Source organism: Delphinus delphis, chromosome 15 (assembly GCF_949987515.2).
Source record: "Delphinus delphis chromosome 15, mDelDel1.2, whole genome shotgun sequence".
NCBI classification, from domain to species: Eukaryota; Metazoa; Chordata; class Mammalia; order Artiodactyla; family Delphinidae; genus Delphinus; species Delphinus delphis.
The window spans coordinates 52,387,902-52,399,416 of record NC_082697.1 but is presented as its reverse complement, the minus strand read 5'-3'; the positions used below and the strand labels follow the sequence as shown (position 1 = coordinate 52,399,416).

Below are 11,515 nucleotides of genomic sequence, written 5' to 3'. Positions count from 1 at the left end.
GGGAGCAAGCCCCTCCCCTTTCCCTGGCCTCCCAGTTCTGGATCTGATCTCAGAAAGAATCACTCTTTTGAGGTGCTGCATGAGGCACATTGATTCTTCTCTTCTCCCCTCCCTCCTGGAACTGGTCTCCCTCTGCCCCACAGGCCAAGTCTATCCTCCTTCTATCACCTAAAATCCTTTGTGCAATCAGCCCCCGTAGAAACAGCTGTGATGTTAGAGGCCCAGGAATGTGAGCACCCCTCCCTGGAGCCTCAGGTGGTCAGGGACATCTCTTGCTGGGTCAGAAGCAGCAGTGGTCCCGCCTCTCCCTCCCCCCTCCCCACCCCGCTCCCCAAGACTCCCTGTAGCAGCTCTTCCTGATAAAATGCACACCTGACCAGGCCAATGGTTCTCTTAGAACCCCAAATGCAGACTCCTATAAACCACTCCTCTCAGGAAGTTTTCTAACTCCCCCTGCTAAGACTTCGTAGGCACACTTCTTAGGCCCTCCTAGCTTCTGGAATCTTTCCTTCCGTACGTACACACATCGCTGTCTGTAATTATATTACTTTCCAGGTTATTTCACCCCCTCTCCCCTCCAGACTGTAGAAAACTCCACAAGGGCAGAGCTGGGTTGGTTTTGGGCACCACGGCATTCACAACGCCGTGCTCCGTGCTTGGTGTATGTAGTAGGTGCTCAATCAACAGTTGTTGAATACCTAAAATGGATCGAGGAGCTTAACAAGTTGAGTTTGAATTTTAAAACTCCCTCCTAGAAACAGGGCTCCTTGCAGTTGAAGTTGGCAAGCCTTGGTCAGCACTTGCTCACAGCCCCACCCTTGCCTGACTGGAGGGAACCTAGAGCCACTGGCTCCTAGTTCTGCCCTAACCCTGCTCTCTGCTTCTCTCCCCAGAAGAGGCGGAAGATGTGAGTGAGGAAACCCCGCTGAGGGACCGCTCCCACATTGAGAAAACTCTGATGCTGAATGAGGACAAGCCAACTGATGATTACTCTGGTAACCAGGGGCAGGAGCTGGGAGGTGGGGGGGCTGGGGTGGTAGGGGTGGGGCGGGGGGTGGGCTGTGTGGTGTGTTGGTGAGGACCTGGGCTGGGCTGGGAGAGCCCTGTGGCCAGCGGCCACAGAGCACCTGGCGGGGCATGGCTGCAGCTCTGAGACCAGCAGGCACCCCAGGGAGGAGGAGTGCCCTGGAGATGGGGGGCTTCATGGAGAAGGCTCTGTGCGCAGCATCCAAGGCTGGGGGGCTCTGGGTTGGTGGGGAGGAGGAAAGGCGATCCAAGCAGAGGGACCAGCGAAAGGGTGGGAGGCAAATCCCAGTGCTGCTGCCTGGGGACGGTGCAGCCTCCAAGTCATGGCCAGGGAGGGTTGTTCATCACTTTGGCTTTGATTTTTTCAGTTGATAAAGCCCTTTGGTGTCCAGTATTTCATTTCATTCTTGTAATAACCCAAGGCTTTCAGCAGGGCTTACTGTCTCCTCTTAATCGATGAGCTGGTGAAAGCTCAGAGCAGGGCAGGGCTTTGCTCTGGCACACAGCTGGAGACGGGCAGCTCACGGGCAGGGGCTGGAAAGACTGACCCTCGGTGGCCCCATGTTCTTCCCTCCCTGTGCCTCACGCCACGAGTCCCTTCTCCCTGGAGCCACACTCTTCTCAAGAAGATACTTGGGATGTTTGAATCCTCCCAGGGGCACCGAGGATGCGGTGAAGGGTGCAGGGCTGGGGCGGCCATGCCTCCTTGCCCTCTAAACCTAAGGCAAGCATGAGTACAGTTTGCGGGGGCAGAGAGAAGGAGATGGGGTTCCCATCTGCCATAGAAAGGGCCTTCAGGTAGCTGCAGGCCGAAGTGGTGCTTCTGGACACACTGTTGAGGGGAAGGAGAAGAGGGTTAGGTTAAAAAAAAAGCTCTGGAGACTTTCAGGGGTTGGGGGGATGCCTTTCGGTTTAAAGATTTCTGAGGGTTGGAATGTGCACCAGCTCCCCCCAGGAACACTGATGTACTGCACGGCCCCTGCTCCCCACCAGGCGGGGCCAGAGCCGCCCTGGGGAGTGAGATGGATCCACAGCGGTGAAGCCGCCCGGTGAGGCCCCTGCCTGACCCTTGCCCTTCTCTGCCCCCAGTGGTGCTGCAGCGGCTTCGAAAGATCTACCACTCATCCATCAAGCCCCTGGAGCAGTCTTACAAATACAATGAGCTTCGGCAGCACGAGATCACAGGTACCTCTAGTGTCCGGAGGTCGGAGGTCGGGCCTATACCTCTGACTGTCCACACTTCCCTGAGCCCTCAAGGGGAGTTCTCCTGAGTTATCAGGGAGGGGCAGAGACCTCAATGGCACGAACCATCCTTTCCCAGCAGGTGTGCCCCTTAATTTGCACAGGGCTTTATGGGAGAGCAAGTGTTTCATCTGTGAGCATGAAGGGCTCCCCATTCACATACAGGTGGTGTCTTCAGTCCCCTGATTGGCCTAGAATCCTTCCCTCCTCCTAATGGCTTCTCAACTCAACTTCCCTTGGGTCTGGATTCTTTCAGAAATTGATTTTCAAAATCGTAAATATAAGATATACTTGTTGCCAAAAAAGTTCTGTGCAAAATAGTATAGATTGAAAAATAAAAATCTCTTTCTTGATTTCCAGCCTCTCTAATTCCACTCCCAGAGACAGCTGCTGCTATGGTTTCTCATGAATACTTCCAGATAGCGCTCTGCTTACATGAGCATATCCAAGGGTGTCTTTTCGTTTGTTTTACAAAGATGGGATGACACCACAGAGCTGCTCTTTCTGGTCCTTGTGAACCCACCACCCTAAATAACATACCCTGCTGATGGAACACGGGGTGTTTGCCATGTTCTGTTTTTAAAGCGTTACAAACACTGCTGTAAGTGTTATGTATTTCATGGAAGTATATTTGAGGGATACATTTTTTAAAGAAATGCTGGAATTCAGTATTTTGATAGTTGTTGCTCAGTTGCCTTAGGTTGTCCTCTGTGTACCCACAACAACAGGATAGTGTTCTTGTTGCCCCACAGCAAGGCCATTTTTAAGTGTCGCTTGTCTTGGAAACCTGTTAACAATGGCATCTAATTGCCATTTAATGGCTAGTGGTTTGCACGTCTCTTCCTGTGTTAGTTGGCTGTTTCTGTATCATCTCCGTGATGTTCCCAATGGCTCTACAGCGGATGCGGTGTTGTAGGGCCTACATTATTCCTGCTTTACAGAAGGTGGACCGGAGGCCCTGAGAGATGCTGGGCTACTCAGACCACACAGCTGGAATTAGGAGTGGTAACTTTCTCCTTCTTCCTTTTTCACAATTCCCTTGCAATCTTCTTCGACAGGCGGCCCAGGGGGATGGTTTCTCTGTAGGGAGAGCATCCCAGTGTCCTGATCTCACTTTCCAGGCTCCCTCCTCTCCCTTCGTCTCTCGCCAGTGCCAGGGCTCCTCTGTGCCCCTGGGCAGCCTCCTGTGTGACCTCCCTGCTGGGTCCCTCACTTGCAGCCTCCTGCGTGTGCCAGTGCCGCCCCCTGCTGCAGAGAGCGGGAACAGCAGCCAGCAAAGCCTGCTGGAGTGGTCTCGGGGGAGAGCTGGAAGGCCCAGTTCCCCTTGGCGTGGCCTGGGCCTGGGGAAAAAGGCTTCTTGTAGGAACTCTGTGGCTGTAACTGGGGACTCCTGCCACCCCCAACCCCCAGCCCGCCAGTCCCTTCCTGTCCCCGAGCCAGGGGTTGACACCCAGCAGTGCGAAGGACTCACTGAGTGTCTTTACCAGCAGGGAGGAAGGGGCATGGCCTGGTACCAATTTCAGGTAATAAATATGTGCTCTCCCCTCACAAGACACCATCTTGGTCTCAGGGCTCAAGGAGGGGCTGTAAGTCAGCAGGAAGAAGCCTCTCACTGCCCCTTCCCTGAGCCCTGGAGAATTCTGCTTTTCCTGCTCAGGGACCCCAACTGGGGAAGCCCAGGCAGGGTGTTCTCCCCAACATGGGACAAGAACCCGAGAATTGCCGAGTCAGCACTTGGTCTCGGAGACGGGCAAATGTGCTGTGGACTTTGGAGACTAATATTTGAGACCGGCCCTGGAGCCTGGCTTGGGCTGAGCCTGAGGAGGGGTGTCGAGAGGTGCAGTTAAGGGGAGGCAGGCAGGGGACAGGCAGCGCCCGAGTCCAGACCATCCAAGGGTGTATAAGCCTCTTCTGTGTCCTTTGTTTGGTTACCAATCCAGATAGCGGCATTTCAGCCTCTCCCTGCATGGCTGCTCTCTCCTGCCCCTTTTATGAACCGTTCGCCCCCAGATCTGAACCAGGAGGAGTTGACTTCAATTGATCCCTTCCACTCTGGGGCCGGTGTGCTGCGGATCTGTGCATGGCCCAAATGCTGTCTTCCCATGTCCTCTAACTGGGTCATTGCACTAACATAGCATGAGATGTGCCCCTGATGGTGACACGCTCTCTGGTCCAGGGTAGAATCCCATAACTCAAGATGGACTGTCTGGGACGCAGAGTGAAGAACCCTGTCCCTCCTCAGTAAGGAGCTTTGTGAGTTCACCTCCATGTCTCATCCCTGCTGCCCACAGATGGAGAAATCACATCCAAGCCAATGGTGCTGTTCCTGGGACCGTGGAGTGTTGGCAAATCCACCATGATAAACTATCTCCTTGGGCTGGAAAACACTCGCTACCAGCTCTATACAGGTAACAGTGAGACTTTCTTGTGTGATTGTTGGTATTTTAGTGTCATATGTAAAAAGCATTTTGAAGAATGAAAACATTCAGGGGACGTAATGTATAGCACAGGGAATATAGGCAACAACAGTGTAATAACTTTGTGTGGTGACTGATGGTAACTAGACTTATTGTGGAGATAATTTCGTAATGTATGAAACTATTGAATCACTCTGTCATATACCTGAATCTAACATAATATTGTAAGTCAATTATACTTCAATTAAAAAAATAAAATATGACAGATTAAAAAAAGAAAAAAGAAAAATTAAAATATTCATACGTGTCTTCAATATAATAATGAAGATTACATGCAAGACACCAGCAGTTACGCCCATGTTCACAGAGCATTATTCACAAGGCCAAGAGCTATAAACAACCCAAACGTCCATCAATGGATGGTGGATAAAAAAACATGTTCCATCCATGCAGTGGAATATTATTCAGCCTTGAAAAGGAATGAATTTCTAATACATGCCACAGCATGGATAAACCTTGAAGACATTATGCTAAGTGAAATAAGCTAGACACAAAAGGACAAATATTGTATGAGTTCACTTATATGAGGTCCCAGAGTAGTCAAATTCATAGAGACAGAAAGTGCAGGAGAGATTCTAGGGGCGGGGGGTCGGGGAATGGGAGTTAGTGTTTGATGGGGACAGAGTTTCAGTTTGTCAAGATGAAAATATTCTGGAGATGGATGGTGGTGATGGTTGCACAACAATGTGAATGTTCTTAATCCCACTGAACTGTATACTTAAAAATGGTTAAAATGGTACATTTTATGTTATGTATATTTTATCACAATTAAAATAAAAGAAGCCACTAGGTTAGCAAACATAGTATCCAACGCCTGTGGCAAGCCCTCCGTGAAACATCTTGCTTGTCCATGTCCTTGGTGGTGGATTGCTTCCCCAGAGATGACTGTGTTCCCTTTAACCCCATGCCTGTGTGTGCAGGCGCCGAGCCCACCACCTCCGAGTTCACGGTCCTCATGCACGGGCCCAAGTTGAAGACCATCGAGGGTATCGTCATGGCTGCTGACAGTGCCCGGTCATTCTCGCCCCTTGAGAAGTTTGGCCAGAATTTCCTGGAGAAGCTGATCGGCATTGAGGTTCCCCACAAACTTCTGGAGCGGGTCACATTTGTGGATACGCCAGGCATCATCGAGAACCGCAAGCAACAAGAAAGAGGTAATTTAACAATCATTTCTGAACAGCATGAGCGCTGTCTTAGAAAACTGTTAATATTTTAGACAGTGGATGGTAGGCAGACGTGGGAGAGGCTAGTGTTGTCCAAGACCAGGGGATGCATTCTTTGCTTCCAGCCCCTTGTTGTCACTGTGGTGCCTCTTAGGTGTGGGGTACCTCATCCTTTTCCCTTCCCAAGGACTGATCAGGTTTGGAGGCCATCAGCATTTTCCCAAGGGGAAGCCTGGTCTTCTCTGTCAGGAGCTCCTTGAGGTCTGTGCTGGGGCTGAGCTGTCTTTGGGAGGCCCATGGTGTCCGGGTGATCGAGAGCCTGGACTCGTTGGATCCCAGTCCACATGTACTTGACCTCTGGCTAACTTGGATCTGAGTTAAACCTGACTTTCAACTCTTCCTAGTCCCAGTACCTGCTTTACCAGGCCTGCTTCAATAGAAGCCTGTCTCAGACTTTCCAAAGCTCTGCTTGCCTTCAGGTGGCAGGGGAGTGCCACTTAGTGTCACTATGATGCAGGGCCGTCTGCAGAGATGAGTCATAACGGGGCATTTGTAGGAATATATGACCAGATGGTGGATCTCAGTTTATGGTTATAACTCTCATTTTGGTTATAACCAGAACCCTGTTTTATGGCTAGTAATAATATTATCACTAATAATTATAATAATAAATTAATCTTTATTGCACTCCTATAATGCATAGGATAATTTTATGCATTACTGATTGATCATTGTAGAAACATTTCAAGACAGGTATTCCTAGTCCTCTCATTGTGGAAGTAAATTAAAGGATGTATTGAGCTGGCTGTGTGACAGGCTGGCAGTTTTAGTTTGGTGCTTTGCTAAATTTATAGCAACATCGTAATCTTTATATCATCTTAGGTGTTATTGTTCTTCTTGTCATTTTGCAGCTAAAATGCTAAGGCTTAGAAGCATTTAATATTCAGCTGGCCAGTGGCAGGGCCCAAGTTCTAGTCCAGGTCTTGATGGCAGGTCCATGTTTCTTTCCCCTAAGTAAGGCACCTTCTCTTTTATTCCTTCTAATTCCCTGACATTTTTCCTTCAGCATCTTTGCCACTGCCCAGATCTTTGCAGACAGTGGGAAAATCTCCATTTGGAAAAAGTGTTTTGCTTTCCTGGAGTCTTGGATTCCATTGTGGATTAAAACAAGGATCAGGCCATTCTTTTTTTTTTCCCCTGCCTTGCCATGCGGCTTGTGGGATCTTATTTCCCCATCCAGGGATTGAACCCTCAGCCTCAGCAGTGAAAGCACGGAGTACTAACCACTGGACTGCCAGGGAATTCCCCAGGCCATCCTTTTTTTTAATAAAAATAAATTTATTTATTTATTTATTTATTTTTGGCTGCGTTGGGTCTTCATTGCTGCCAGCAGGCTTTCTCCAATTGCAGTGAGCGGGGGCTACTCTTCCTTGTGGTGCACTGGCTTCTCATTGAGGTGGCTCCTTTTTGTTGCGGAGCACAGGCTCTAGGCGCATGGGCTTCAGTAGTTGTGGCACGTGGGCTCAGTAGTTGTGGCTCACGGGCTGTAGAGCACAGGATCAGTAGTTGTGGTGCACAGGCATTGTTGCTCTGTGGCATGTGGGATCTTCTTAGACCAGGGCTCAAACCTGTGTCCTCTGCATTGGCAGGCAGATTCTTAACCACTGCGTCACCAGGAAAGTCCCCCCACCAGGCCATTCTTGATTGAGGGTTGACAAGGGACAGGAGATATGTAATTAATTCTTTAAAAGTCTTTAGAAACCCAGAAACTCCCTGATGCCGTTACTCCCTTTGAGCCACGGAGTGGTCTGGTTCTGGAAAGAGGGGTGAGGGGCTTGAGGTGGCGCCTGCCCAGCCTGACTTCTCGCTTCCTCTCCCCAAGGTTACCCGTTCAACGACGTGTGCCAGTGGTTCATCGACAGAGCGGACCTCATCTTTGTTGTCTTTGACCCAACCAAGCTGGACGTGGGTCTGGAGCTGGAGATGCTCTTCCGCCAGCTGAAGGGGCGCGAGTCCCAAATAAGGATCATCCTGAACAAAGCCGACAACCTGGCCATGCAGATGCTCATGAGGGTCTATGGGGCCCTCTTCTGGAGCCTGGCCCCGCTCATCAACGTCACGGAGCCCCCAAGGGTGTACGTCAGCTCCTTCTGGCCATATGACTACAAGCCCGACACCCACTGGGACCTGTTTCTCAGGGAAGAGATCTCCCTCCTGGAAGACCTGAATCAGGTGATTGAGAACAGGCTGGAGAACAAGATTGCCTTCATCCGCCAGCATGCCATCCGGGTCCGCATTCACGCCCTCCTGGTCGACCGCTACCTGCAGACGTACAAGGACAAAATGACCTTCTTCAGTGATGGGGAACTGGTCTTTAAGGACATCGTGGAAGACCCTGATAAATTCTACATCTTCAAGACCATCCTGGCAAAGACCAACGTCAGCAAATTTGACCTTCCCAACCGCGAGGCCTATAAGGACTTCTTTGGCATCAACCCTATCTCCAGTTTCAAGCTCCTGTCCCAGCAGTGTTCCTACATGGGAGGTTGCTTTCTGGATAAGATTGAGCGGGCCATCACCCAGGAGCTCCCCAGCCTCCTGGGAAGCCTTGGGCTGGGGAAGAATCCAGGTGCTCTCAACTGTGACAAAACAGGGTGTGGTGAAACCCCAAAGAATCGCTATAGGAAACCCTAGGTTGCTGTGTCACCATTCTCGGGCTCCTGTTGGTGAATGAGCTTGTGTCCTAACTGTCTGAGAAGTCCTGGTTTATTAACCCTTTGAGCCACACTGGCAGGAACCGTTACGTGTTGGAGATTTGGGAGTTAATTGAGGCCAGTTGGTGGGGTAAGGGGTGGGTCGAGGTGGGAGAGTGGAAACTGTGAATTGTGGCATGCTTGTCTTGTTGCTTCAATTAGGGGCCTGACTGAGGCACATCAGGCCACACCTGCTTTTCCTGGCTCCCCTCTTGGAGGGACAGAGAGCAGCTAAATTCTAGTGTAAACTGGATTAACAAGCATCACATGAGCTAAAAGCAGCTGAAATTCCTTTTTCCCCCTGGTAAGCTGGGAAACTAGAGGAGATTTGAGTTCCGTAGGGCTGTCTGCTCTGTCCACGTGGCTGCCTTCCACACAGTCTTCTGTTTGTCCCCAGCCCTCGGCTGCCTCTTGAGCTTGGGTTGGATTCAACAGGAGACAGTCTCTCAGGGTCTGAATCAACCTGGGTGTTGAGCCTACCCCCAGGCCTCTCCCCTTTCCCCAAGGGGTGTGGAACGATTCAGGATACCAGAATGCTAAGACAGAACAAGAGTTCCCGGCTAGAAGGATCTGCCTCCCCCAGGCCATTTCTCTGGCATTGTTTTCTAAGCCAGCCAGGAAGCTCAGTCCCTTCCTTGGCCCCAAGAGGAGGGTGACTGTTCCATGCATTCAGGTAATTTACTTGTTGGAAGTGACTTCAGTGAGAGTCCCGGCAGGGCTCAGAGGGTTAATTGGTTTGCAGTGTGTCTGTGTCTATTGCATGTCTTGGAAAACTCAGACCCCAGAGGCTTTGGGTTTCAGAGGGGACAGTGGAGAGCTTCTTGCTGTTGCCACAGCTTCTCCGTGGAGACACTTGGCAGAAGATTCGTTCCTTCCTGGTTTTCATCACATGGCTTTTCCTTTCCCTTCTTCTCCATTCCCTGATGCGCTGACACTCAAAACTCGGAGCAATTTCCCAGGAGTCAGAACCAGCACCAGCCGCTTGGTGCTGGTGGCAACCTAGGCCTGACCTTCAGTTTCCCACCTGAACTTGATGCCGATACCCACCGAGCGCACATGGTAGGGGAGCCTGGCCTTCAAATACCAATGAGTGTGAATGTGTGTGTATTACGTTGTCCAAGAGAGATTAGGGAGACAACAGATGCCTGAGGGCACAGAGGAGGAGCTAGCTATGAGAGTCACGCCTGCCTGGCGGAGGGCAATGGGGATGGGGGACGGAAGGAAGAGCCTGGAGGGGACAAGCCTCTTGATGGGAAGTGGGTGGGTGAAGAGTCTAAGTCCAGGAGACCCGGGCCGGCCCGGCTGCCCCAAGGGCCTCCTCCTGCCAAGTGACAACTGAGCCGGCCCCTCCTGGGAGTGACCTGTCTTCACCAGGAGGACCCACCAGCACCAGGGGGTCACCAGGACCAGAAGGACAGTGAAGACGAAGCAGAGGGAGAGGCGCCCTGAGGATTAGGCAGTGGAGGCAAATTGGCAAATTGGTGATCAGATTAGGCCCACATGGAGAACTGCAATCCCGGAATTCCTGTTTCTCAGAACGATTAGCACTCCAGCGAGTGCTGCATCAGAGGCTGCCTCTTTTGGCTTTTTGGAGGACCCGGGACCTCCCACAAGAAGACCAGAGGCCCCACTGCCATCAGGACGTTGTCTCTAAGGACAGAGGCAACCAGAGAAGCAAAGTCTGCCAGGGGCATCCAAGGAGCCTGGTGACCAGCACCTGGGGAGCTGCTTCCTTCTCATTAAAAAACAGCCCTGGCTTCATCTCCCATCCTTTGCACTCTCAAGGGGCTGCCCTCCCACTTTGCTCCTTAATGCCCCTTCCTGCCCTCGGCTACTCTTGGCATATCTGTTTTTCCCAGTGAAGAAGGGGAAGAAAAAGTGGAGAACTGGGCATTGTCATAGCTGCTGCGGTCACCACTGCTTTGGGGGAAGCAGCTGAAATGAGACGAACACATTCATACAATATTTATATTTTCTGGGGGGGGAGGGCGACATCATCAGCGATCTTTCCCCCCTTTTCTTTTCTCCATCCAGCTAACTTTTCTTACTCCTTCTGTTCCTCTGTTCACCCCTTGACTTCCCTTCTTTCTAACTTCCCGCAGGCTTGTCAACCAGCTGGGGCTTTAAGTGCTGTTTTGTGCCCTGCTCTGTGGAGGTGGATTTCGAGCAGAATTCTGACTCTTTGGGTGAGGGTGGGGGGTAGTGGGGAACTGGGGGGGATTCGGAATCCAGAGATTCCCCCAGGAGGAGTATCTATGAACGTTTGTGCCTGAACAGTTGCTGTTTCTCTCCGAAGCAGAACCTTTCCAGTGCTCTTTCCGTTCTGAGTTCATCAGGGAGAAAGTCTCAATAATAAAGTTCCAATCTCTCTTTAATGCCTCGTGCTTTCTCGTTGCCTCCAACCAGTGTAATCTCTTTTTATTCCTTTTATCTAGTGGAGTGTACTAATTTTTATTGACTTTAAGTTTTTTAAAGAGCAGTTTTAGATTCATGGCAAAATTGAGAGGAAGGCAGAGATTTCCTACATACCCCCTCCCCACACAGCCTCCCCCAATATCAACGCCCCACCAGAGGGTACATTTGTTACAACTGACGAACCTACATTGACACGTCATAGTGACCCTGAGTCCAGAGTTGACATTAGGGTCCCTCTTGGTGTTGTACCTTCTATGGGTTTGGACAAATGTACAATATGTGTCCATCTCTGTAGCATCCTACGGAGTAGTTTCACTGCCCTAGAAATCCTCTGTGCTCCACCTATTCGTTCCTCCCGTCGCCTCTCACCCCTTGTACTAATTTCGTTTTTTTAAAAAATTTAATTTAATTTTTGGCTACATTGGGTCTTTATTACTGC

At 50.7% G+C, this 11,515-nt stretch overlaps 1 protein-coding gene across 1 annotated transcript in view; it reads left to right on the top strand.

Annotated features, from left to right (window-relative positions):
- The window catches only part of SRL (sarcalumenin), a 33,067-nt gene extending 24,318 nt beyond the window's left edge, over nt 1-8,749 (top strand). Inside the window, exons 2-6 of the mRNA XM_060033018.1 lie at nt 894-995; nt 2,116-2,211; nt 4,560-4,676; nt 5,666-5,899; nt 7,791-8,749. Coding sequence (XP_059889001.1) covers nt 959-995; nt 2,116-2,211; nt 4,560-4,676; nt 5,666-5,899; nt 7,791-8,602 — 1,296 coding nt within the window. The 5' untranslated portion in view covers nt 894-958 and the 3' untranslated portion in view covers nt 8,603-8,749. The remainder of the gene's footprint in view (nt 1-893; nt 996-2,115; nt 2,212-4,559; nt 4,677-5,665; nt 5,900-7,790) is intronic.
- Nucleotides 8,750-11,515: the final 2,766 nt, after the last annotated feature.